We start from the raw sequence: 27,057 nt of genomic DNA on the forward strand, positions 1-27,057 counted from the left end.
ATTGTGTGTGGACACGTGTGCGTGCGTGTGTGCATGTGTGTGTGTGCATTCTAGCTCACTCCCGAGTTCACTCCGGTCTAGCACACCTTCCATAGATTGCCGCTTGGGGGTGTCACTTCTCTGTGCGAGTAGATGCCCCCTTTGGGTGGCCCTGGGGGCCCCCTCTCTCCCCTGAGGCCTTGTGGTCAGGAAACCTGTCCGAGCGGCTCCGTTTGGCACAAGTTGCCTCTGTTCCTCTGACCTGACCGGTCACTGGCCTGCGTGCTCCGCACCACGAGGGCCAGCCCAGCCCCGAGGTCCAGCCGTGTGGCGTCTGGAATCTGTGAATCTGTGGTGTGTAGGCGTGTCCCCGCGCAGGCCGGTCCGAGCAGCTGCTCCTGCACTTACCAGGCGAACGGCTCGTCCCACACGTACACAGAGGGCCCTCGAGCCAGGCGCTAAGGGACGCACCCCACAAGGCACCCAGCAAAGCATTTTGGGCTGATGGGGAAGGCAAATCTCAGACACAAGGTCAGGGCAGGGGGATCCACAAAGGCTTGTCCAGAAGGAGGATGAGGACAGCTGACCATGAGGGCACTCCAGCCAGAACCACGCTGAACGGCGATGTGGTGGCGTCAGGCCCGGGAAGCACTGGGCACCTTGGTGAGCCCTCCAGGGTCCCCGGAGTCAGTGCTCATCCCAGACACGGGGCCTGGGGGAGGGTGCGGAGACTCAGGGCTCTGGCTCCGACAGTTCCCCGCAAGGCTGGCGCTGCAACCACACCCTGTGCTGCCCCGCAACCACACCCTGTCCCCGCCCCGCAACCACGCCCTGCACCCCCCCCCCCCCACAACCAGACTCAGGGCTCTGGCTCCGACAGTTCCCCGCAAGGCTGGCGCTGCAACCACACCCTGTGCTGCCCCGCAACCACACCCTGTCCCCGCCCCGCAACCACACCCTGTCCCCGCCCCGCAACCACGCCCTGTCCCCGCCCCGCAACCACGCCCTGTCCCGCCCCGCAACCACGCCCTGCCCCCCCCCCCACAACCAGACTCAGGGCTCTGGCTCCGACAGTTCCCCGCAAGGCTGGCGCTGCAACCACACCCTGTGCTGCCCCGCAACCACACCCTGTCCCGCCCCACAACCACGCCCTGTCCCCGCCCCGCAACCACACCCTGTCCCACCCCACCCTGCCCACACCCTGTCCCGCCCCACAACCACACCCTGTGTCGCCCCGCAACCACACCCTGTCCCCTGCCCCGCAACCACACCCTGTCCCCTGCCCCGCAACCACACCCTGTCCCACCTGGCAACCACACCCTGTCCCTCCCCGCAATCACACCCTGTGCCACCCCGCAGCCACAACCTGCCACACCCTGCAGCCACACCCTGTCCTGACTTGCAACCACACCCTGCAACCACACCCTGTCCCGCCCCAGGTCTCCGCCTGTGCCCTCCCCTCCTCCGCCCCACTATGGCCGCTGCCCTCGCCTGCAGCCCCAAGTCACTCCACCGTGTCTCACGGTGATGTCCCCGCCACCCCGTGAGCTCTGAGTAGCTTTTTCCCTCATCATCAACAAGGGCCAGGCCGCCCGGTGGGTGTCTGAGGAGCCCTCCAGAGCAAGAGCTTCCCTCAGTCCTGGAGGAGGAGGCGGGAGCTGAGAGGGCTGCAGACCTGGCCGCACCCCAGCTGGGGGCCAGGCCCAGTGGGTCCTGAGAGGGCTGCAGACCTGGCCGCACCCCAGCTGGGGGCCAGGCCGAGTGGGTCCTGAGAGGGCTGCAGACCTGGCCGCACCCCAGCTGGGGGCCAGGCCGAGTGGGTCCTGAGAGGGCTGCAGACCTGGCCGCACCCCAGCTGGGGGCCAGGCCGAGTGGGTCCTGAGAGGGCTGCAGACCTGGCCGCACCCCAGCTGGGGGCCAGGCCGAGTGGGTCCTGAGAGGGCTGCAGACCTGGCCGCACCCCAGCTGGGGGCCAGGCCGAGTGGGTCCTGAGAGGGCTGCAGACCTGGCCGCACCCCAGCTGGGGGCCAGGCCGAGTGGGTCCTGAGAGGGCTGCAGACCTGGCCGCACCCCAGCTGGGGGCCAGGCTGAGTGGGTCCTGGTATGGGCAGGAGCTGGGTGCGGTCCCCTGCGCAGGTCCTCAGAGGGTGGCAGGTTCACACTGCTGTGGAACACAAGCCCCCGCCTGCAGGACGCCGTCAGGGTTGGGGTCTGACCCAGGGCAGCCGCCCCCGGAGGAGGTTGTGGGAGAGAGGGGGTCGCAGGCTCCTCACCTCTCAGGCCGAGACCTTCATCTGGGTCGGACTCGGGCCCCTTCCTTTCAGACCCGCCGTGCGCGCCTGGGGGAGCAGCCCCGGGACTTCCTGTGCCTGTGGAGGCAGGTGACGGCCCTCCGAGCACACCTGGCTGAGCTGCGATCGGCCTCTGAGAGGTGAGGCGGCTGCCGGTCAGCGTGGGGAGCAGGGGCCCAGGCTCGGCCCCCTGGCTGCTCCTGTGGGCGTGGCTCACAAGCCCCTCCCCCAGCCCTGCTGGGCCTCGGTGGGCTCCCAGCTGCAGCGAGGGCCGGAGGAAGGGACGGAAGAGCACAGAAGGACAGAGGGAGGGAGGGAGGAGCTACAGGAGTGCAGCCTCCGGTCCCTCTGGTCCCTGCCGGCCCCTCTCGGCTCTGTCCTGGGTGACCTGGGTACACACCAGCAATCAGCACCCCGTCTGCTCACAAGGACACTGGGCTCAGGGGTGCAAGGCCTCTAGGGCTTTGCTCAGCCCCTACCCAGGCTGTGACACTGGGACAATCAATGCACAGTGGGGGCCTCTCCTGAAGTTGGGGTGAGGGGGCCCACTGAGGGCAGAGAGCTGGCCCGACATGTCCAGACCCCGTGCCCTCCCAGCCCACGTGGGGCCTCCTGGGCCCTGAGCCCAGACCGGTCCTGAGGCTCAGTGGGCGGGGGGGTGCTGCTTCGCCCCAGGGGCCTCGCTGACATGCGGGCAGACGCAGCCAGGACCGCCCGGCGCCTGCACACGGCCTGCCTGAACCTCGACACCAACCTGCGGCTGTCGGCCAGCCACGCGGCAGGCGCCCGTCCGGAGCAGCAGCTGCGGGACAAGGTGCGGGAGATGCTGCAGCTGCAGGGCCGCTGGCACGCGGAGAAGCTGGCGCTGCAGGCCAGGTGGGTGCCGGGCCGGCGACCGCACCGCGGAGGTCGGCGTGGCGGAGGGGAGGGCAGGCCGCGTCCCCACAGCTAGGGCTCCCAGCGCCGGCGGGCGTCACTCCAGTGTCCACGTGACGTTCCCGCGGCGGAAGGGCCCAAACTCCTCACTCAGCCCTGGAGGCCAAAGTTAGAGCCCCCCACTCGGAGGGCCTCCACGGACACTGCCATGGACACACGTGGACACTGCCATGGACACTGCCATGGACACACGTGGACACACCTGGACACACGTGGGCACTGCCATGGACACATGTGGACACACGTGGGCACTGCCATAGACACTGCTGTGGACACACATGGACACACGTGGACACTGCCGTGGACACACATGGACACACGTGGACACTGCCATGGACACATGTGGACACACGTGGGCACTGCCATAGACACTGCCGGGGGCACACGTGGACACTGCCGTGGACACACATGGACACACGTGGACACTGCCATGGACACACGTGGACACCGCCATGGACACACATGGACACTGCCGTGGACACACATGGACTGTCCTCATGGCTGGTTCTTGGAAGTGGAATTTTCAGGCCTAAAATCACGTCCTTCTGGGACACGCACTTGCTCTGGGGTCAACCATTTAGGGAGCAGAGGCAGGCGGACGGGCTGGGCCCCAATGGGGTCCGTGAGCCCCAGAGGAAGCGAGAGGTTCTGCACACAGGACCCACGTCTGGGGCTCAAAGTCTGTTTCCCTCACAGCAGAAAACAGGGAGCTATCGCCCCACGAAGGCCACGGGGCACGAGTCCATAGCACCTGGGGGCCCAGGGCTCACATGGCCACGGACACCAGACAGGCTGACAGGATGGAGCCTGAGAGGGTCAGGGGCCTGGAGCATGTGGGGTGCGGGGGACCCAGCCCATCCTGCTGGGGCAGCACCCTGGGCATGAGCAGATTCTCGGGGGCCATGGGAAAGGAGACCCAGGTGCCCAGGGGAGGCGGGGTGGGTCTGGGGAAGGAAGAGACAGTAATGTCATCACTGTCAGACTCGTGACAGCAGAGGTCATTCAGGCCGAGCCGCAGCTGGGCAAAGGCCCAGAGTGGGCACTGCATCTGCTGGGCCCCAAGAATGGGCAAGACCTCGGGAGCCACTGGCCATGAGGCTGGTGAGCTGAGTCAGGGTCAGCATGGGGGCCCTGGATGCTGACCTTGGGGTCTGCTCTTGACTCACTGGACAGCAGGAGCCACTGAAGGTTCTAGAGTAGGAGAGAGAGGCCCAGGGCCAATTGGAGAGATGTGGTCAGTGTCTGTGGCCCCGCCACACCACAGGAGTCTGGGGTCCAGCCAGGGTGACGTCGGGGCCCACCCGGGCCCTGGGCTCTGGGTCCAGCCAGGGTGACGTCAGGGCCCACCCGTGCCCGGGGCTCTGGGTCCAGCCAGGGTGACGCCAGGGCCCATCCGTGTGGGTCCAGCCAGGGTGACGCCAGGGCCCATCCGTGTGGGTCCAGCCAGGGTGACGCCAGGGCCCACCCGTGCCCGGGGCTCTGGGCTCCACGCTGACCACGCTGCCCCTGATTTTCTGCAGCCTCACTGAGCAGACGCTCCTCGTGGAGAAGCTCACAGAGCAAAACTTGAAGAAGGGCAGAACCATCGCCTCCCTCAGGGCGGACGTTCAGAGACTGGTACGCGGGCTGGGAGGGGCGGCTCTGGGCAGGGGTGTCTGCGCCTTGCTGAGGGGTCCGCCCCCGGCTGCAGGAGGCCCGGCGCAGTGGAGGCCGGCTGGCCGCGGACGAGGCGGAGGACGAGGCGGAGTCCCTGCGGCGTGTCTTGAGCATCATCACTGAGGTGCAGGCCGCTGGGTCCCGGCGGGTCCGGCTGACACCGGGACGGTCTGGGAGGTCCCTGCTGGGCAGGTGCCTTTAGCGCTCTCCCTGCACCGTGAAGGTGGCCCAGGCGGACTTGGGGTGCCCGGCGCTGGCGTGGAACAGCAGCACTGACGGGAAGGGTCCGCTGAGGAGCCCCCCACGCACCTCGTCCCCGCACAGGGGCGCATCCCCACCACGGGCCCTCTCCCCGGCCGCGCTGGACCCCGCGCTGCGGGCCGTGCAGGCTGCCATCGAGAGGCGGCGGCAGCAGGAGCAGGTGGGCAGCCCATGCACAGCTGGGCCCTGGTCCCCACGGAGACACAGGCGGGCGACAGGGGCCGCCACGGGGCCTGCCCTGAGCCCCAGGGGCCCGGGGAGGGGGGTCCGTCCCGAGCGCATCCTCTCTGGGGTCTGTGGCCAGAGGGGGCTCACGCCACGCCACGCCCCCCGGCAGGAGCTGCGTGTGCAGCTGGAGTCCTCCCAGGCGGTGGGGGCCGGGCTGCGGGAGCAGCTGTCCGAGCGGCAGCGGGAGCTGCGGGCCGTCCGGAGGCTCCTGCAGGAGCGGCAGCGGGAGCACGAGGACCTGCTGGACAGGCTGGAGGCGCAGAGCCAGGAGGCGCAGCGCTGCAGGGCGGCCAGCGAGCTCCTGGGAAGGTGGCTGACCGGGGCGCTGGGCGGGCTGGGCCGGCCTGGTCAGGGTTGGACGGAGCAGGCGATCCCAGCCTGGACGCTGCCCCCACCGCCCCCTCTGCATAGGAGGAGAAGGCCGTGCTCCCTGCGCCTCACCCCCGGCCAGCACAGAGCCCCTGTCCCCTCCTCTGGGCCCATCTGGGCTGCGTCCCTGCGGGACCACCTTCTCACCCCTCCATGACTCCCCAGGGTCTCTGCACCCAGCCGGTGTCCACACTCCCCTTCCCTGAGCAGGCTGCCCCTCCCTCCTCCGCCCGGGCCCCCAGGGCGCATGGGGGGCTCCTCCCCCCTTCAGAAATGGCCCATCACACCCCCCCGTGCCCCTCCTGCTGTCCACTGAGGGGCCATGTGCCCTCCTGGTCCTCTGGGTCGGCGACCACGGCGCAGTGGGCACTTCTGGGCATGTGTTGCCACCCTAGGGTCACTAGAGGGGAGGGACTAAGAATCCCCAAGACCCACAGTCCTGAGTGGGAGGCTCAGCGGGGCTTCCTCACTCCCCACACGGCCAGAGCCGGACACGGGAGCTGGCTGAGGGCTCCCGAGATTGAGTGGGTGTGTCTGGCGCTCCAGAAGGCTTGATGCAGGGGTGGGGGCGGCAGCAGAACCTCCCCCTCCCCCCACACACCCCGGTGTCCTGACTGGGTGACCCAACCGTGTGCTCAGCGCCTCAGTGCCGGACAGGGGTCCGAGGGAAACTTGGGCCCAGTTCCTCCTTGATTGCTCCACGGGGAGGGGCGAGGAGGTGGCAGCGGTCAGCTCAGCCCAGCCCTGCACGTGGGGGTCGGGGGGCTCAGTGGGGAGACAAGGAAGAGGTGGGGGTGCTGTGTACCGGGGTGGTGGGTGGGGACCACCCACCCCACCCAGGGGACAAGCTGCAGCGTCCTGGGGACATGTGGGCAGGCCTGGGGGCAGATTGAAGGGGCATTTGGGAAACGGGGCCTCAGGGGCCAGGGCCGGAGGCCGCGGCTGAGGGTCGAGTCCCTGGTTGAGGGGCACCTGTGGCAGGGACTCTGAGTGGAGGGCCAGTGCTGAGCCCAGCTCCACACGGGGGCCACTGTCAGGACAGGACAGGTGAGCAGGACATGCAGGTGTGGAGCTGGGGAGGGCAGAGGTGGGGAGGGGCACTTCCTTCCAGCACGTTCTGCAGGGACATGCGGGCCGGGCCTGCGGGCGGCGGATGGCTGAGCACGGGGACACAGCAGAAGCAACAGCCCCAGTGTTTTAAGGACAGACTCCCACAGGGTCACCAAGAGGGGGCGAGCCAGCTGGCCACCCCACCGTGCAGGCCGGCCTGGGGCTGGAGGTGGCTAGATCGTCCTTGTCCCTCCCTGCACGTCCCTGAGCTCCTGTCCCCGGCTGGCTGACACCTGGCCCCGCCCTGCCCCGTGCCCCCACCCCTCCTGGCAATGGGCTGAGGCTGGACTGTGCCCCCTGCGGGGTGCCCGCTCCCTCCCCCGGTGCTGCCCCAACCTCGGCCTCCCTGCTCCCAGAGAGAAGAAGGCTCTGGAGGTGGAGGCGGAGGAGCTGAGGGCCAAGGGGGACGCATGGGACGTGGACAGGCGGAGGCTGGAGGCCGAGAACGCGGAGCTGCAGCAGAGCCTCCTGCTCCGGACGCAGCAGCAGCGAGAGGAGCTGGCGCAGCAGGGCGGGCGCGGCCGCTGGGCACTGGAGACCAGGTGGGCTGGGCGGCCACCAGGGCCCTCGGTGTGCTCACCCCCTGAGGGGCCCCTTCCTCATCGCAGCCTCGTCTCAGGGAGGGGGGCGCCCAATGAGAAAGCAGGAGCGACAGGCTGTCCAGTTCCCCCAGGTCAGGACATTGTCCCGACACCCACCCAGCCTCTCTGCCCAGTGCCCACCCCAGCAAACCCACCACCTCGGACCCTGGAGTGGGGGTGCCCCCAGTGTGTGCACACGCCGCCCCCATGCGGGTCCACTGAGCGTGGACAGACAGTCCCACCCCGGACCCTGGAGTGGGGGTGCCCCAGTGTGCACACGCCGCCCCCATGCGGGTCCACTGAGCATGGACAGACAGTCCCACCCCGGACCCTGGAGTGGGGGTGCCCCAGTGTGCACACGCCGCCCCCATGCGGGTCCACTGAGCGTGGACAGAGAGTCCCACCCCGGATCCTGGAGTGGGGGTGCCCCAGTGTGTGCACACGCCGCCCCCATGCGGGTCCACTGAGCGTGGACAGACAGTCCCACCCCGGACCCTGGAGTGGAGGTGCCCCCAGTGTGTGCACACACCTCACCCATGTGAGTCCACTGAGCGTGGACAGACAGTCCCACCCCGGACCCTGGAGTGGGGGTGCCCCAGTGTGCACACGCCTCACCCATGCGGGTCCACTGAGCGTGGACAGACAGTCTCACCCAGGACCCTGGAGTGGGGGTGCCCCAGTGTGCACATGCCTCACCCATGCGGGTCCACTGAGCGTGGACAACCTGTCCCACCCCGGACCCTGGAGTGGGGGTGCCCCAGTGTGCACACGCCGCCCCCATGCGGGTCCACTGAGCGTGGACAGACAGTCCCACCCCGGACCCTGGAGTGGGGGTGCCCCAGTGTGCACACGCCGCCCCCATGCGGGTCCACTGAGCGTGGACAGACAGTCCCACCCCAGCTGGGAAACAGTCCTGGTTTGGATTGGATGCCGCCCTGTGGACCCACCAAGTTCAGGCCTCCAGGGTGACCCCGGGCACCTGCAGGGCTCCCTGGGCTTGGAGGGAGGTGCAGGCAGCCACACTGCCCACTGGCTCTTGTGAGGTGGCCCGTCTTGCCCTGAGCCGACCTCATTTCTTTTGCCTCCGATGTGGGGGCCTCAGCCAAGGACGCCTGGAGCAGCTGGAAGACAAGGTCTCAGGGCTCAAGAAGGAGCTGGCGTCGGCCCGGGAGGCGCTGACCACTGCCCGGCTGGAGAGGGACGTCCTGGACAGCGAGAGGGAGGCCCTGCGTGGCACCCTGGCCCGGGTACGACCCCGTGCCCTCTGCCTCCCACCGCCCACACCTCTCCCATCGGGCAACTCTGTCCCCTCTCCTGGCCGCAGCCTTAGTACCTAGAGGCCGCCGTCTACCCCAGAGGCCTCCCCACGCTGGGCCTTCCACCCAGACCTCCAGCTTGCATGCCTCCCTGACGGGGAGCTCACTCTCACCGAGGGCTCCACCTGGGAGAGAGCCCCCCCCGTGAATCTGAAGGTCCCTCCCTGGCATCCCTCAGGGTGACCACTGTCCTCCCCCTTCTCTAGGCTGAGTGCAGCGAAGCTGACCTGGAGCTGCTTGTGAGCCAGCTGAAGTCGGAGGGGGCGCAGCAAAGGGACTCCTTGGCCAAGATGGCCGCCCTGATGGAGGGTCTGGCTCAGGACAAAGGCACACTGACCCACTCGGTCCTGCAGGTAAGGCAGGGGCCCAGGTGGGCGGCCCGGGGTCTGAGCCTCACATTCCCGAGGGTGGCCGTGGGACTGGGCTCTAGCTCAGGTCTCTGAGCCCAGGATCCTCCTTGTACCCACCTTTCCATGCCCGGACTGAGCACAGATTTGGGGGGAAGGGGCCCCATGGACAGGGAGCCTGCTGGGCCTAGCCACGCCCACAGAGCAGTCCAGGGAGGGGCAGTCGGCCCATGGGGTCACGGGTGTGTGGGCATGGCCTGGACACTGACCCTCCCCCTTCCCTGGGCAGCTGCAGCAGGAGCGGGACCAGTGGCGGGAGCAGGAGCGGGCACTGCAGCAGGAGCAGGCAGGCGCCCGGGAGCGGCTGGCGCGGATGGAGCAGCAGCTCGGCCAGGTGGACGGGCAGGTGGCCCAGCTTGGGCACGAGAGGGCCCAGCTGCAGGAGCAGGTGGACCAGGTGAGGGGTCTGCAGGGCCACCCTCCTGTCTGGGGTGTGGACGGGTCACATGTCATCTTGCCGTGCCACACTGGCTCAGGACGTCAGCCCAGTGCTTGCTAACAGCAGCCCTGACCGGCTTGGCCGTGTGCAATGGCAGGTTCCCCGTGCTGTGGGGTCGGAGACAGGGACGGGGCAGGTAGGCCCAGAAGTGTCATTCTGTCATGTCTCAGGACCCAGGGGCTGGGCCCCGCCCCTCACCAGGGGTCAGAGACAGGGACAGGGACGGGGGCAGGTAGGCACAGAAGTGTCGTTCTGTCATGCCTCAGGACTCAGGGGCTGGGCCCCGCCCCTCACCAGGGGTCAGAGACAGGGACAGGGACGGGGGCAGGTAGGCCCAGAAGTGTCATTCTGTCATGTCTCAGGACCCAGGGGCTGGGCCCCGCCCCTCACCAGGGGTCAGAGACAGGGACAGGGACGGGGGCAGGTAGGCACAGAAGAGTCATTCTGTCATGTCTCAGGACCCAGGGGCTGGGCCCTGCCCCTCACCAGGGGTCAGAGGCTGCGTGACTCCCGTGCACACAGAGTAAAGGGCCTCACTGTGTCCTCCCACATCTCTTTCCTGGCTAGACCACGTCCACAGTGGGACTCACACATCTCTTATTCCCTGGCACCCCCATCTTCTGTGGACATAAGCCTTGTGCTGAGGCCACACTCAGGGGTGCTCACATTGAAGCAGTTTGGCTATTTTCTGGGCCCCCCCGTGGTCCCTGTCACCTTTGGGGATCAGTGCAGCCTTTTTCAGTTTGTCAGCCTCTGTCCTGTCCCTTCTCTGTCCTCTGTGTCCTCTGTGTTTAATTACCGTATTATAGTTGGAAAGCCAGTGGGCAGGTCAGTGGTGTCTGGCGGCTGTGTGCTCCTGCATAGCCGCCAGCAAGATAGGACGTAGCTCCGCTCCACCTGCCCCTCCTGACCCCCGTCCTGACCCCCATCCCTACCTCACAGCCTCACCCGCCCCTCCTGACCCCCATCCCTACCTCCCAGCCTCACCTGCCCCTCCTGACCCCATCCTGACCCCCATCCCTACCTCCCAGCCTCACCTGCCCCTCCTGACCCCATCCTGACCCCCATCCCTACCTCCCAGCCTCACCTGCCCCTCCTGACCCCCTCCTGACCCCCATCCCTACCTCACAGCCTCACCTGCCCCTCCTGACCCCCTCCTGACCCCCATCCCTACCTCACAGCCTCACCTGCCCCTCCTGACCCCCTCCTGACCCCCATCCCTACCTCACAGCCTCACCTGCCCCTCCTGACCCCCTCCTGACCCCCATCCCTACCTCACAGCCTCATCTGCCCCTCCTGACCCCCATCCCTACCTCACAGCCTCACCTGCCCCTCCTGACCCCCTCCTGACCCCCATCCCTACCTCACAGCCTCACCTGCCCCTCCTGACCCCCATCCCTACCTCACAGCCTCACCTGCCCCTCCTGACCCCCATCCCTACCTCACAGCCTCACCCGCCCCTCCTGACCCTATCCTGACCCCCATCCCTACCTCACAGCCTCACCTGCCCCTCCTGACCCCCTCCTGACCCCCATCCTGACCCCATCCCTACCTCACAGCCTCACCTGCCCCTCCTGACCCCCATCCTGACCCCATCCCTACCTCACAGCCTCACCTGCCCCTCCTGACCCCCATCCTGACCCCCGTCCCTACCTCACAGCCTCGCCTGCCCCTCCTGACCCCCATCCCTACCTCACAGCCTCACCTGCCCCTCCTGACCCCCGTCCCTACCTCACAGCCTCGCCTGCCCCTCCTGACCCCCATCCTGACCCCCATCCCTACCTCACAGCCTCGCCTGCCCCTCCTGACCCCCATCCCTACCTCACAGCCTTTAGTGGATTCATCCCACCACCCTCTGACTTCCATTGTTGCGTTTGGAAGTCAAATGTCAGTCTTCCTGTTTTCATTGGAATGTAATGTCTGCGCTTTTTTTTTTTTTTTTTTTTTTTTTTTTTTTTTCCCTTCTGATTTTTGAAGATATTTTATTTGGGTATTTAGAAACTTAATACTAAGGTATAGTTATGTGACATTTTCTTTGTATTTCTCTTTTTTGGAGTATTATGGCTCATTTTAGATCTGTGGCTTGACGCATTCTATGAGATCTGCATAATCCCTCTCTACTGTCCGTTCACATGTCCTGTCTCCGCCTCTTCTCCTGCTGTGTATTGAGTTACACGTATGTAGGACCTCGTCTTGTGTGTCCGTTGCACTCTTGTCTGTATTTCCCGTCCTTCTTCCCTTCATGGTTCCATCTGAATGCAGCATTCTTCTGTCTGTCTTCCAGATTATTTGTCCTCTATGTTGTCTAATCTGTCCTTGAACCAGTCTATTCACTATACTTCTAAATTATGTTAACTTCTAGTTATACTGTGAGGTTCTACAGCTCACCATTCGCCCTCTTGAACATGTCTTCATCTTCTTTTTTTCCAAGTGAGAGGAGAGGAGATAGAGAGACAGAGTCTCACGTGCACCGTGACCAGGATCTATCCAATGACCCCCATCTGGGACCATTGCTCTGCCCATCTGGAGCCATGGTTGCAACCAGCCTATTTTTAGCACCTGAAGTAGAGGCTCCACAGAGCCATCGTCAGCACCTGATGCCAACACACTCAAATCAGTTGAGCCATGGCTGAGGGAGGGGAAGAGAGAAAGAAGGGGAAGAGGAGGAGAAGCAGATGGGTGCTTCTCCTGTGTGTCCTGACCTGAAATTGAACCCAGGACATCCACACACCAGGCCAACACTTCACCACTGAGCCAACCGGCCAGGGCCCTTCTTGAACATTTTATCACAGCTACTGCAAGGTCTGTGCTCGAGAACTCTTAAGGAGGCAGGGAGGCATCTGTGTTTATCTGATGTTCTTATGTGTGTGTGTGGGGGGGTTGTTTTTGTTTTTTTTTGACAGAGAGAGAGGGAGGGACAGATAGAGACAGACAGACAAGAAGGGAGAGAGATGAGAAGCATCAGTTCTTTGTTGCAGCATCTTACTTTTTCCTTGATTGCTTTTTCATTGATTGTTTTCTCATATGTACCTTGACTGGGGGCTACAGCAAAGTGAGTGACCCCTTGCTCAAGCCAGACACCTTTGGGCTCAAGCCAGCGACCCCACGGTCAAGCTGGTGAGCCTGTGCTCAAGCCAGCGACCTGGGGGTTTCGAACCTGGGTCCTCCACATCCCAGTCCGATGCTCTATCCACTGCGCCACTGCCTGGTCAGGCTTATGTGTGGTTTTTGCCATTTGATTTTATCTCCTGACATGCCTGGGGACGTTGATTTTTAGATGTCAAGTATCATATACTTAAATCTGTAGAAATAATTTTTTTTAATAATTTTATTTATTTATTTATTTATTTTAGAGAGGAGAGGGAGAGAGAGAGAGAGGAGAGACAGAGAGAGAGAAGGGGGGAGGAGCTGGAAGCATCAACTCCCATATGTGCCTTGACCAGGCAAGCCCAGGGTTTCGAACTGGCGACCTCAGCATTTCCAGGTCGACGCTTTATCCACTGCGCCACCACAGGTCAGGCTGTAGAAATAATTTGATGAGGCTCTTCTTCCAGAGAGGAGCCACTTCTGGTTCTGCCAAGCAGTGAGGGCAGGTGGTCACCGTGGGTGGACCCATGACTGAGGGGTGGTCGGTTCTGACCCATCCTGATGACCAGGGTAGAGCCCTTCTGTGAATACCCCTAGAAACCTGGGGTGTCCACCAGCCCCCCACCCTGCTTCGATGGCCCTGAATTTGAGCATTTGGACCCTTGCGGCCATCCTATTGCCAGGAGCTCTCCTTGACCTCCCAATCTCTCAGCCAAGATGTGTGAGTCAGCAGACACCCTGCAGAGGGACAAGATGCCAGACGGTGGGCTCGTTCCTCTTGCTCCTTCTCCCCAAGATCTCGTCTCGTTCCGTCCTAGCGGACTGGGCAGCTCTCGGGGCCTCGTTCAGACTCCGCCGTGACGCACTTTGTCTAGATCTTTGTGATGTTCTCGTTAGAAGAGGTCGTCGGGAGCGATCTGGTCCTCGGCCACCTTCTACTGCCATTTTTATGCACTATTTCCTGCCCCCAACCTCCGGGTACTGGGGGCCCCACCGAGGTGACCCTGTAGATCGGCAGCCGGGAGGAGTTCAGTAACTCCTCCCACGTGGTCCCAGGCGTGAGTGGAGTCCCCCTCTGCGGGGATGGCGCGTGAGCCCCCGAGGGCTAGTGTGCCTCCCGGCCACGACCCTCCACCTCCTCCTTCCACGTCACTCTGCGTGAAGCCACTTCTCCTGAGGTCCTTCTTCTCCCTGAAGAGACCCCACCCGCCCTCCCGCCTTCTCAGCCCCTGCAGGACTCTGCCCTTCTCTCCCCTCCAGGTCACATGCCAGAAGCAGGCCCTGGAGCAGCAGCTGGCCCAGAGCCTGAAGGCCCAGGAGGCCCAGGTGGACTCTCTCCAGAGGGCCCTGGAGGAGAAGGAGGCTTTGTCTGCGGAGCGGGCCCAGCTGCTGGCCAAGCAGGACGCCCTGGAGAGGCAAGGCCAGCTCATGGCCGAGGAGGCCGCTGACCTCAGGTGCCCAGGGGCCTGCGGGCGGGTGTGTCCGCGTGGCCTTGGCCCTGGGGGAGCCTGAAGTGTGGTGGGGGTGGGCACTCACTTAGCAAGTGTCTGCCTGGAAGAGAGGCTGTGAGTGAGGGGCCAGCACGGCGCCCGTGGGCGGGGGGAGGGGACGTTGACCAGAGGTCGATCCAGGGAGAGCACTGGGGGACCTTCCTCGCGGAGGCGGCCACGCGGGCCGGGTGGCGGGTCGTGGAAGAGAGATGCAGAAGGTCTCGCTCTCGGAGGTGAGCAGTTCAGGGTGTGCGTGACTTCAGGCGAGGCTGTGTCCGGGCGCTCCCAGTGTTCTCGGGCCCCTGCCTCACAGGCCCAGGGTGAGAGGCAGCAAGACGGCCAGTGGCTCTCCAGGTGGCCTCCTCATGCCCATCTCCCCACGGGAGCTGCTGCCGTTAGCCACCTCGAGCCACTTCGTGTCCGGGAACCAATCCTGGGAGTCTCAGGGCTCTGATTGGCTGGCCGGGGTCACATGTCCATCCCTGGCATGGGGGGGGAGTCGGTCCCAGGGGCCGGCGGGGGAGGGGGCAGAGGGAGCTGTAGGGACGGGGGGGCCACATCCAGGGACGGGGAGTGGCACTTTAGGCCACATCCGGGGACGGGGAGTGGCACTTTAGGCCACATCCGGGGACGTGGAGTGGCACTTTGGGCCACATCCGGGGACGTGGAGTGGCACTTTGGGCCACATCCGGGGATGGGGAGTGGCACTTTAGGCCACATCCGGGGACATGGAGTGGCACTTTGGGCCACATCCGGGGACGGGGAGTGGCACTTTGGGCCACACCAGGGGACGTGGAACGGCACTTTGGGCCACATCCGGGGACGTGGAGTGGCACTTTGGGCCACATCCGGGGACGGGGAGTGGCACTTTGGGCCACATCCGGGGACGGGGAGTGGCACTTTGGGCCACACCAGGGGACGTGGAATGGCACTTTGGGCCACATCCGGGGACGTGGAGTGGCACTTTGGGCCACATCCGGGGACGGGGAGTGGCACTTTAGGCCACATCCGGGGACATGGAGTGGCACTTTAGGCCACATCCGGGGACGGGGAGTGGCACTTTGGGCCACATCCGGGGACGGGGAATGGCACTTTGGGCCACACCAGAGCTGCCCCGAGGCTGCCGCCTGCTGAGCTGAGCCCTCCGGGGGCCACAGTGGAAACCCAGAGCCCACGGCTTCCTGGCCCGTGTGTGTGGGCTCCTCTCAGGAGCATCTCAGTATTTTTATAGAAAAGATTCCTTCTGGAGGTTCAGAACCTGGAGTCCACAAACATCTTCAAAGGCAAGCTTCTCCCCCAAATGCAGCGCTTGGAAGTCAGAACAGGAAGCCTGCGGGAGGGACCCTGGGGGGTCAGGAGCAGACGGACCCCGGACGCTGCTCCTCACCGTCTCCCAGGCCTGTGGGCCCGGAGGAGCAGGGGTGGGGCCCGTCTCCTCTGCCAGCATCTCCCACGGGGTCATGGGCCCCGGTCAGGGGGTTCGGGAACCCGGGATCCTGGCCTGGCTCAGCCCTGACCACTGGGCCCAGGCCCCTGTGCAGTCACACGCCCGGCAAACAGCACCTCAGGGTGACCAGTCTGAGCTTCTGGTGACAGGGCTGCTTGGACTAATCCTGAAACCATAAACCCAACCCCCCGAGTGTTTATATCTCCCTGGGTCCAGGCGGTCAGTCGCTGCAGAGCTCACGAGCTCCCGGACCGTGCTGATGACCACAGTGTTGGGGGGGGTGGTGAACAGCCCCGGACCGTGCTGATGACCACGGTGTTGGGGGGGAGGGGGGTGAACAGCCCCACACCAGCTCCTCCTGATGAAACCACCAGGTCTGCCGGATGTGAGAGGAGCCAGGGCCGAGGTCCTCCAGCCCCTGTCCCAGGCCCTGGGGTCACTGCTTCGGTTCACAGGGTGCCAGGGGGGTGGCTGAGGGTCTCACCTAGACCCTCCGCACTCCCTCTGGCCGTTCTCAGGAGGCTGAGCTGCCCTCGGGCTCCACTGGACGTGGAGGCCTTTCGTGTGCCAGCCTCCAGATTCTAAGCAGCAGAGGCCTCCTCTCAGACGAGACCCGAGGGTGTCTGGGAGGGGGTGTCTCATGTGGGCAGAGTAGCCCAGGCAGAGGGAGTGGGCAGCATGTGGGTGCTGACCAGGCAGGGACTGGACGGGGGTCAGGATACCAGAGAAGTACAATTTCTGGGCTCTGTAGATATGAGGGGCCCTGGAAGGGGTGGACTTGCCCGGCCCCCAGCGTAGGGGGCGGCCGTGGGCAGGGAAGCCTAGCGAGACTGCGCAAGGCCCGCGCCCGCCCTGACCCACTGGCTTGTGTGGGTCACGCGGGTATCTGTGCCCGGTGTCTGTGGTGTGTCCATGCGTGTGGACAGCGCCCAGCACAGCAGAGCAGAGTGACAGCTGGGATGTGGTCACTGGCAGGTGGATGCTGATGGGTCAGCTGTCCGACACTCAAGCCACTTCTCCAGAAGTGGGGCTGCTGCCAGGTGCCGGCTCCCTCCCGGGGCGTCCACACCTGGTGCAGGGACGCACAGACAGCTTCCGCACCTCAGGGAGCCACGCTAGCTCTGCTCTGAGCGTCCACACCTGGTGCAGGGACGCACAGGCAGCTCCTCAGGGAGCCACGCTAGCTCTGCTCTGAGCGTCCACACCTGGTGCAGGGACGCACAGGCAGCACCTCAGGGAGCCACCCTAGCTCTGCTCTGAGCGTCCACACCTGGTGCAGGGACGCACAGGCAGCTTCCGCACCTCAGGGAGCCACCCTAGCTCTGCTCTGAGCGTCCACACCTGGTGCAGGGACGCACAGGCAGCTCCTCAGGGAGCCACCCTAGCTCTGCTCTGAGCGTCCACACCTGGTGCAGGGACGCACAGGCAGCTCCTCAGGGAGCCACCCTAGCTCTGCTCTGAGCGTCCACACCTGGTGCAGGGACGCACAGGCAGCTCCTCAGGGAGCCACGCTAGCTCTGCTCTGAGCGTCCACACCTGGTGCAGGGACGCACAGGCAGCTCCTCAGGGAGCCACGCTAGCTCTGCTCTGAGCGTCCACACCTGGTGCAGGGACGCACAGGCAGCTCCTCAGGGAGCCACCCTAGCTCTGCTCTGAGCGTCCACACCTGGTGCAGGGACGCACAGGCAGCCACCCTAGCTCTGCTCTGAGCGTCCACACCTGGTGCAGGGACGCACAGGCAGCTCCTCAGGGAGCCTCCCTAGCTCTGCTCTGAGCGTCCACACCTGCTGCAGGGACGCACAGGCAGCTCCTCCGGGAGCCACCCTAGCTCTGCTCTGAGCGTCCACACCTGCTGCAGGGACGCACAGGCAGCTCCTCAGGGAGCCACCCTAGCTCTGCTCTGAGCGTCCACACCTGGTGCAGGGACGCACAGGCAGCTCCTCAGGGAGCCACCCTAGCTCTGCTCTGAGCGTCCACACCTGGTGCAGGGACGCACAGGCAGCTCCTCAGGGAGCCACCCTAGCTCTGCTCTGAGCGTCCACACCTGGTGCAGGGACACACAGGCAGCTCCTCAGGGAGCCACCCTAGCTCTGCTCTCGCCCTCAGGGCAACCCTTTACCTGACAAGAGACCAGGGAAGGGAGGGCCTCATCGGCCTTCCAGCCCACCAGGGCTCCGTCATCTGTACAACACTCTGCCCTCCATCAGCTCCGAAGTCGAGGGCAGTTACAAAGCCACGGTGAGCGTGTTGTTGGTTCACAGTGTCGCCAAAGAACCACCACCAGGAAGTGGGATTGTTGGCGTGAGGACAGGCAGGCAGGCTTTAAATTTAGAAATCTCCCCCCCCCCCCCCAGAAAAAGGAAATGGTTCTCACACCTTAACCTATTGCCATTTTAATATTTTGGTACTCTCATGCATGGTTGCAGTTTGAGTCTCCTTGAGTCCTAACAAGGTTCAATAGTGAGTTTCAGGTGTTAACTCGCCACTTGTGAATCTGTTTTTCGTGGGTGAATAACAGTCGTTTTTCTCATTTCTCTATAGGGCCAGCTGACTTTCTGTCATTGATTGGTAGGAGCTCTTTGTATAGGATGGAGACGAACCCTTTGTACATTCAGTGTGGATTTTTTTTTTTTTCAAGTCTGCGCCTGGTGTTTTAAGTTGGTTCCCGGAGTCTTTCCTGCATGATCGCTTCCTCTCCTCTCCTTTAAGTGTGTTCAGACCTGTCGGCCTCTTCATGTTTGTCTTTGGTTTTTGTGTCTTTCTTGGGACATTTATAAAATACCCTTCTGTATTTTTTTTCTACTATTTTTTTTACGGTTCTGAGTTCTTCAGTCATTGTTCTGGTTTTGCATTTAGCTTTTCATCCGTTTGAAGTGTGTGTGTGTGTGTGTGTGTAATCTCGTTTGTTTTCATGAATTTAAAACGCAGGAGGTGTTCCCTGTTGTGCTCGGACTGTCCCGCCGGGGCCTTGGCGGGCGTTGTCCGGCCGTCAGCGGATAGGGCCGCCTGCTGACCGGCCGCTGGGGGGTGGCTCTCCACAGGGCCGAGCGGGACGCACTGCAGAGCAGCCTCCTTGAGGCCCAGCAGCTGGCGGAGCAGCTGCAGGAGCAGCTGGAGGGAGAGGCCCAGAGCGCCCAGCACGCCCTGCAGGCCCAGCAAGGTGCTTCACAGCTCCCCCCCCCCACTCCTGTCCCCGCGTGACCCTGAGAGCCCCTCCCGTGGAGCTCGGACCCAGAGCCCTGCACTCACCGCCCGGCCCCGCGGGAGGGGCACCGACTCAGGCCTGGCGCTCCTGTGACCGGAGGGGTCCTGCCACTGTCGTCTGTGCAGGGTGGCCCTGTCCTGGCTTCCTGCCCGGGCCCGAGGGTCAGCCCTGGGTCAGCGTGGGGCAACCCAGGTCAGCCAACCCCCACTGTGTGCTCCCTGTGTGACCTACCCAGCCCCTCGGCCCAGCCACGGCCAAGACACACACACACACACACACACACACACACACACACCCAGACACACACACACACACACACACACACCCGCAGTGGGGCTCTGTCCCTGCCGGCTTTGGGCAGCGTCCTCAGAGCAGGTGGCTGTCACTCCATGGACCCATCACTCCACGGGGGGCTCACACAGGCCAGGGGGGTTCTGTGGTGTGAGGGCCTGCGGCCAGGCCCAGGCGTGTCTGCCCCTCCGCAGGGGAACTGGACCAGCTGAGAGGCGTCTGGGAGGCCCGGGAGGCCGCGCTGGAGCGGGACGTGGGGCGGCTGCGGCGGCAGGTGGCCCGGCAGGAGCGGGAAGCACAGCTGGCCCTGGAGAGCCAGGCGCTGGCCCACGGCAAGGACCTCGCACGGCTCCAGAGGGAGAAGGTCCGCTTCCCCGCACCCCTTTGCCGCCCCACCCGGGAGCCTCCCTGGTCCCAAACAACGGCCGACCCTTGGGGGTGGGGGTCCTAGGAGACCAGCCAGGAGGTGGCGGTGCAGGGCCACACGGAGGCAGCGGCCAGAGGAGGACCTTTCATAGGGCAAGTGGGCAGCTAGGGTCACGGGGCCGAGCCTGGGTAGCTGGGTCCTCTCCCTCCCAGGAGGGGTCAGTCTCGGGCACTGGCTGACCCGGCTGCAGTCTGAAGGCCACGGCTGGAGGATGCTCTGTCACCCACCTGAGTCACCCACCTGAGCCGGCCCCCTGGTCACAGCCTCCTCAGGCCTTGTTGGGCGTGTCCTCACACATCGTGTGCGTCAGCGGGGCCTGGTGCACGGTGGGGACTCAGGAGAGGCCTGTGGACTGTTAGCTCGTGTCAGACAGGAGGTGGAGGCGTGGCCCACAGAGCCCCTTGCTGTCCTTGCTTCAGGGACGCTGTCTAAGACAAGAGGCATGCAGTTGGCTGGACCGGACAATCCCTGGGGACCGGTCCTGCCTGGCGTCCCATAAACTAGGTCTCACTCAGGACCACGGGCACCTGCCGGCCGTGCGTGTCCTGACCTGTGTGGTCCTCACAGCCTGTCCCTTTGTCTTGGCCCAGGAGATCCTGAGTCAGTCTCTGGCAGAGGAGAAGAAGCTGGCAGACCGCAGGCTGGAGCAGGAGAAGGAGCTGGTGGCAAAAAGTGCAGCCACGAGGGAGGCCCTGCAGGAGGAAATTCAGAGCCTGAAGCGTGAGCGGGATGAGAGCCTCCTCCAGCTGGAGCGTGAGATGCAGCAGGTGACGGGGTGGGCACTACGGGGCAGCGGGCATCCTTACACCCTCTGCATCGTGCCTGCTCTGACCGCATGGGGGCTGCGTGGGGGCAGCCTTCCCAGGTCCCTGCTATTGCCATGGTGGGCTCCCACAGCCGTCCTAGAGGACAGATGGTCACCCACCTCTCCATCACCCACCTGTCCATCCGCCCGCCCATCTATCTGTCCACCCGTCCATCCATCCACCTATCTACCCATCCATCCATCCATCCATCCATCCATCTATCCATTCATTAACCTGTCCATCCATCCACCTATCTACCCATCCATCTACCCATCCATCCATCCATCCATCCATCTATCCATTCATTAACCTGTCCATCCATCCACCTATCTACCCATCCATCTACCCATCCATCCATCCATCCATCCATCCATCCATCCATCCATCCATTCATTAACCTGTCCATCCATCCACCTATCTACCCATCCATCTATCCATCCATCCATCCATCCATCCATCCATCCATCCATCCATCCATCCACCTGTCTATCCATCCATCTACCCATCCATCCATCCATCCCTCCATCCATCCATCTATCCATCCATCCATCCATCCATCCATCCATCCATCCATCCACCTGTCTATCCATCCATCTACCCATCCATCCATCCATCCCTCCATCCACCCACCCATCCATCCATCCATCCATCCATCCATCCATCCATCCATCTATCCATTCATTAACCTGTCCATCTATCCACCTATCTACCCATCCATCAATCCATCCATCCATCCACCTATCTACCCATCCATCCATCCATCCATCCACCCACCTATCTACCCAGTCATCCCTCCCTCCCTCCTTCCCTCTCTCCCTGCCTCTCTCTTCATCATCTATCCACTTAACTTTCCATCCATCCACCCATTCATTCATCCATCTATCCATCTATTCATCCATCCATTTATTCATCTACCCATTTACTCATTCATCCACTCATCCACTCATCCATTCACTCATTCACCCATCCATCTATCCTCCCATCCATTCATTCATCTGTTTATTCATCTACTGATCCTTTCATCTGTCCATTCACGCATTCATCCATCTGCTCGTGTATCTACTTGCCCATTCATCCTTGCATGCACTCAACTGCTCTCCCATGTACTTGTTCATTCTATCCACACACCCCGCTGTCCACCCACCTACACAGCCATCTCCACATACTCAGCTGTTTATTCACACACCTGATTGTACACCTATCCATCAATTTCCTTGAACAGCCATCCAACTATTCATATACCCAGTCACCCACCAACATGACGACCCATCCGCTCATTTGACCATCCTCCTATTCCACCATGCACTTGACCAACCATCTGTCCCTTCATGCAAACGGACTCCCCTCTGCCCACACACTCAGCTGTCCATGCCTATCCACCCTTCGTCCATCCATCTGCCTATCCAACCATCCCCCCGATCAGCCAGCCAGTCATCCGTCAGAGTCTCCAACCATCAGCCACTCACCTGAGCATCTCCCCCCACCCCCAGCTGTCGGGACTCAGACACTAGACGTGCAAAAGTCGCCCCCTGAGTCCAGGCTCTCCCAGTCACCGCGACACCATGAAGCACTCCCTGTTCCCTGAACAGAGAGACGAGTGACCACATTCCCGTGTGCTGTCACACAGGGCGGGACCCCAGATGCTGGCACACAGTATAAGTCACCGGGGAGGGGGCTCCAGGGGGGGAGTGACTGAGGCCTGTTGTCAGACTCCAGCTTTTCCAGTTTGGCCCTCACACCACTTGAGGTACCCGCTCCCATGAGCCCCATTTTACTGGTGAGAAGAGGTCAGGCACAGTGCCCGCCTCGCCCGGGCTACACAGCACAGCTGCTGGGCACTCGGGTCTGCGCGCTGGGCTGCTCCACCCTCCTGCTTCCTTCCTCGGGAGGAGGAGGGGAGGCTTGGCCGCTGGGGGCAGGGATAGGACCGTAGAGGAGGAACAGGACACAGCGGGCACAGAGGGACAGGCGCCCGGGGTCTCTGGGGAAGGCACGAAGGCTTGGCCGCTGGGGGCAGGGATAGGACCGTAAAGGAGGAACAGGATGCAGTGGGCACAGAGGGACGGGCGCCCGGGGTCTCTGGGGAAGGCACGAGGGTCTGTGCAGAACACCTCGAGCTCCACAGGTCACCGGAGTGACTCACAGAACTCAAGAGAGGGGTCCAGTGACTGGACTACCTCAGTGCAGTTAACTGTCAAGGACACAAGTCAGGGCCAGCCCAGTTAGGAGACCCGTGGGACGAGGTCCCGCCCCCTGGCATCAGGGCACGTCTGTCACCTCTGGTGGGCACAGAGTAGGCACCAGGGTGTGCAGTGGGGTCCTCACATGGGTGGGGCTGATAGGACCGCTGACCAGGTGGTGGCGCCTTCCCCCTCCCCCTCCCCCCAAGTCCGGGAGGTCTCAGCCGCCCACAGCCCCGTGCTCCTCCGATCCACGGCTGGTGGCGCATGGCCACCCCTCCCCAAACGATGTCAGGCAGCCATGAGTCACCTCTCAGAGTCAGCTCAGGTGTGATCCCAGCGGCCAGGAGTAACAAAGACATTCCTCGCTCTTGGGGAGTTCCAAGGGTTTAAAGGCTCCTCCCAGGACACAGAAACAAACAAAACAAATAAAAACAAAACAAGCCGATTCTTTATTATGAGACGGAGGCTGCTGTGCCCAGAAGAGTAGAGAGATCTGTGTGTAACACACGGAGTCTGAGTGTGACACGCCCGGGCGTGTGGCAGGCCTTCCGCCGCTCGGGACCGACCGTGCTAGGGCCTTCCCGCCCCTGCGTGCCCCTTCAGGGACGGGGCGCACTCTGCACAGCTGCGTCACCACCTCAGGTGCTGGGGTCACGACTGCTTTGCTGGCCTCCCATCGGCAGACATCGGGGTCCTTCCCGGTTTGTTGCCGTGACGAACAACATGACAAACAATGACCAGTGACCCCGAGCGGGTCGCCCGCACATACACACACGTCCCCAGGTTGCCCGGAGTGGCCGGGGGCTCCAGAGAGCGTGCCCCTGTGCCTGTGAGAGTCACTGTCCCATTCCTTCCACTTTCTGCAGCCCTCTGGGGACGGGGGCTCACCTGCAGCCCTCACCCTTGGTGACACGGAGCATTTTCAGAGGCTCAGAGGAGTGGTCCTCACTGTAGGAAGCAGTGCCTGGAGGAGTTGGGAGGGGGGCTCCAGGGAGCAGGGGTCTGTGAAGCCCCTGCCCTGTGCTGGGAGTGAGCAGGTACTGGACAGGTGCATGCTGGGAAGAAGGCGGGGCCCCAGTGAGGGGCACTGCCGAACACGGACACGCAGGCTGGAGCACGGCAGCCCCGGGCTCCGCCCAGCCACCCCCTCGGACGTGGCTGTCTCGGGGGCACAGGGACATGGAGCCGGGCCCACGCCGTGTCCCGCCCGGGCTCTAGCACCCAGCACCCCTGTCACGCCAGGCCCTGTCTCTGAAAGAAGCTGAGCAGCGTCTGCTGCAGGACCAGCTCTCCGGGGCCTCGCGGGAGCTGGCACGTGTGCGGCAAGAGGCCCACGGCCGGCAGGAGCAAGCCGAGGTGAGCCCGGGCACCCCCCATCCGCCAGACGCCAGCACTGGCCACCTGCACTGCCTAGCAGGCGCTGGCAGACCCCCTGACGTGCCCTCCCTGCCTGGTCCCAGGGGTACCTTCCCCTCCGTCTTGGCCCCCTCGAGCCTCAGTTTCTCCTGGGTGCACCTCCAGGTCCCCTCCTGGGAGGGGGCACTGTCTCGCTGGGAAGGAAAGGCTGAGGGGTCAGTCCCTCCCCCACGGCAGGCCGGGCACCAAGGAGAGAGGGCAGGACCCAGGCCCGTGCCTCCCACCTGCCCTGCCATCTGTGCCCCTGAACACAACTGCAGGAAATCCTTCTGAACGAGAGACCAAACCGGGGTAGGCCAGCATCTGCCCGAGGCAGACCCTCCCCGGGAAGAACACCCACAGAGAATCCCCCAGAGCCTGACCCCAGGGGGCAGCCTCCTGCCCTCGACCACCGATGGACAGAGGCCCACGTGCGCGAGGGCAGCCGCTGCAGGCAGCCAGCTGGGGTCACCTGGGGCCACTGACTCCTCTTCAGGAGCCTGTGTCGGGGGGCAGGGCTGACAGCCTCTGGGGAGGGAGGGCAGCAACTCTGGGGCCCTGTGCCCCCCCCACACAGGCGGGATTGGGCACCCCTGCTGGAGCTGCAGGGTGGCCTCTGCCCACTTACGGAGCGGACAGTGTGGAGGCCAGGGCCTGCTCCCCGGAGGAGGAGGAGGTGGTCAGAGCAAGGTGACAGGACACCAGCGGAGAGGGAGCCTGGAGGGTGCTGGCAGTTGGGGTCAGACAGCTGTCCTGGGGGAGGCTGGCCCCGAGTGGACACAGGCTGCAGGGGTCCTCCAGGACGTAGCTGTGACGTGGTGGGGGGCTCTCTCGGTGAGGACATGGCTCTAATGCCAGCCGTGCCGTGTGGCTGTGCCGGGCCAGCTCCGTCTCCTCGGCTCTCACCTCGGTCCCTCTGGTCGCGGCCCCCCTGCAGGTCCCTGCCCCCGGGGCACAGTCAGAGGCTGCCCTGGGACAGAGGGAATGACGGGGAGCCCGTGAGCAAGGGCACGGACAAACACGGGGAGAGCACGGACAAACACGGGGAGGGCACGGACAAACACGGGGAGAGCACGGACAAACACGGGGGGAGCACGGACAAACACGGGGAGGGCACGGACAAACACGGGGGGAGCACGGACAAACACGGGGAGGGCACGGACAAACACGGGGGGAGCACGGACAAACACGGGGAGGGCACGGACAAACACGGGGAGGGCACGGACAAACACGGGGAGAGCATGGACAAACGGGGAGAGCACGGACAAACACGGGGAGAGCACGGACAAACACGGGGAGAGCACGGACAAACACGGGGAGGGCACAGACAAACACGGGGAGGGCACGGACAAACACGGGGAGAGCACGGACAAACACGGGGAGGGCACAGACAAACACGGGGACCGCGCTGCCCGCCCGGGGCTCCCTTCTTCCTTCCTGAGCACAGCGGCAGGGGCCAGAGGCCTGGCTGGGGCGGCCATCCAGCTCACTGGACCTGTGGGGCAGGGGGCTGTGGGTGGACAAGGGGCTGCAATTAGGAGCTGGCTGCCAGGGTGTTTCCTGACTGACAGGCGCCCGAAGCCAGTCACTGCGCAGAGCAGGGGGAGGGGCCCCGGCATTCGGGAGAGCCTCACTCCCTGGAGCCGCCTGGGGGTCTGTCCTGCCCCCGGGGCCGATGGCCCTTCCATGGGCCCAGCCAGGAGGGACATGGGGGGCCCGTGGGACATGGGGGGCCCGTGGGGTTGTGTCCTGCTTCCTCCTCCCGCCCCACCTGCTCTCTCGGCCCCTCTCCAGCAAAAAGGGGACCAAGAAAGCCCCCCCAGACCCCAAGAGCTCCCCATTTCTTCAGTTCTCAGTGGCTTGCTAGGGGCCCCCACACTCTGGCTGAGTGTCCCCTGGGCTGGGGTTGGCCTGCCAGCCAGCAGGGTCTTCAGGGAGCTCATTAAGGTTTATTTGCCACCTCAGCTTGGAAAGCGAAAATCAAGCCCACCGAGAGGGGAGGCGGGAGGAAGGCCAGCCAAGGAGCGTCAGTGTGGGTGATGTGAGAGCGGCCCCCGGCGCGGGGAGGAGCTCCTGGACACTGAGCCCCGTGGCCCACGTCCTGAGGGGCTGGGCGTCCTGGCCCAGTCTCCCTGGGCGCCCACAGTCCTGGGTCACAGCAAGATGGACAGAGGAGGCTCCCTCCCCCAGAGCGAAAGGCGTGACCTGTTCGAGCCCAGCCACCTGTGCCCTGAGCAGGGAACTGTGGGGGGGGGGGGTCCCAGAGACGAGCATGGGGGCTCCTGCACCTCCCGGGAGCAGGAAGCCTGATGAGAAAACCCTCAGACCCCCCTGAGCCCCGGCACGGAGGCAGAGCTGAGCTTGGGCTAGGGGAGCAGGTGGCATCCTTGCTCTCGTACCAGGAGACGCGTCCTCCAGGTGCCCGTCCGTGAGCGCCCGGGAGGGACGTCTCGGGTGCTGGGGCCACAGGAGAGCGGACTCGGGCAGGCTGAGTCCCGAGCGCAGGTCTGAGCCACCTGAGTGTGACCTGAGGTCCCTGCAGGGTATGTGCAGAGCCCTGTGGCCCTCGCCCAGGGGTGTCTGTGGGGACACAGACCCTGTAGAGCTGGAAGAGACTGTGGGTGTCCCCGAATCACACCTGCCTGTTTGCAAGCTCAGGAAGCTGAGGGCCAGACTGACAGAGGGGTTCCTGTGGACAGAGGGGGTTCCTGTGGACAGAGGGGGTTCCTGTGGACAGAGGGGGTTCCTGTGGTCAGAGGGGGTTCCTGTGGTCAGAGGGGGTTCCTGTGGTCAGAGGGGGTTCCTGTGGACAGAGGGTTCCTGTGGACAGAGGGTTCCTGTGGTCAGAGGGTTCCTGTGGACAGAGGGGTTCCTGTGGTCAGAGGGTTCCTGTGGTCAGAGGGGTTCCTGTGGTCAGAGGGGGTTCCTGTGGGCAGAGGGGGTTCCTGTGGGCAGGGGCTTCCTGTGGACAGAGGGGTTCCTGTGGACAGAGGGTTCCTGTGGACAGAGGTTCCTGTGGTCAGAGGGGGTTCCTGTGGACAGAGGTTCCTGTGGACAGAGGGTTCCTGTGGACAGAGGGGGTTCCTGTGGTCAGAGGGGTTCCTGTGGACAGAGGGGGTTCCTGTGGTCAGAGGGTTCCTGTGGACAGAGGGT

General features: G+C 64.0%; 1 protein-coding gene across 5 annotated transcripts in view; it reads left to right on the forward strand.

Moving 5' to 3' along the window:
• The window catches only part of CROCC2 (ciliary rootlet coiled-coil, rootletin family member 2), a 73,705-nt gene that overhangs the window by 16,652 nt on the left and 29,996 nt on the right, over window positions 1–27,057 (forward strand). For 3 of the 5 annotated variants that reach the window (XM_066346542.1, XM_066346546.1, XM_066346545.1), the window contains exons 6-20: window positions 2,304–2,410; window positions 2,946–3,146; window positions 4,727–4,823; window positions 4,897–4,986; window positions 5,086–5,283; window positions 5,461–5,660; window positions 7,187–7,372; window positions 8,514–8,658; window positions 8,934–9,071; window positions 9,397–9,531; window positions 13,921–14,114; window positions 18,639–18,757; window positions 19,288–19,457; window positions 20,111–20,287; window positions 23,752–23,865. In XM_066346542.1, the coding sequence (XP_066202639.1) occupies window positions 2,304–2,410; window positions 2,946–3,146; window positions 4,727–4,823; window positions 4,897–4,986; window positions 5,086–5,283; window positions 5,461–5,660; window positions 7,187–7,372; window positions 8,514–8,658; window positions 8,934–9,071; window positions 9,397–9,531; window positions 13,921–14,114; window positions 18,639–18,757; window positions 19,288–19,457; window positions 20,111–20,287; window positions 23,752–23,865 (2,271 nt within the window). Of the gene's footprint in view, window positions 1–564; window positions 643–2,303; window positions 2,411–2,945; window positions 3,147–4,726; window positions 4,824–4,896; window positions 4,987–5,085; window positions 5,284–5,460; window positions 5,661–7,186; window positions 7,373–8,513; window positions 8,659–8,933; window positions 9,072–9,396; window positions 9,532–13,920; window positions 14,115–18,638; window positions 18,758–19,287; window positions 19,458–20,110; window positions 20,288–23,751; window positions 23,866–27,057 lie in introns of those variants that run through there. The other 2 variants (XM_066346547.1, XM_066346544.1) reach the window with 2 other exon arrangements.

This window comes from Saccopteryx leptura, chromosome 7, assembly GCF_036850995.1.
Source record: "Saccopteryx leptura isolate mSacLep1 chromosome 7, mSacLep1_pri_phased_curated, whole genome shotgun sequence".
NCBI lineage: Eukaryota > Metazoa > Chordata > Mammalia > Chiroptera > Emballonuridae > Saccopteryx > Saccopteryx leptura.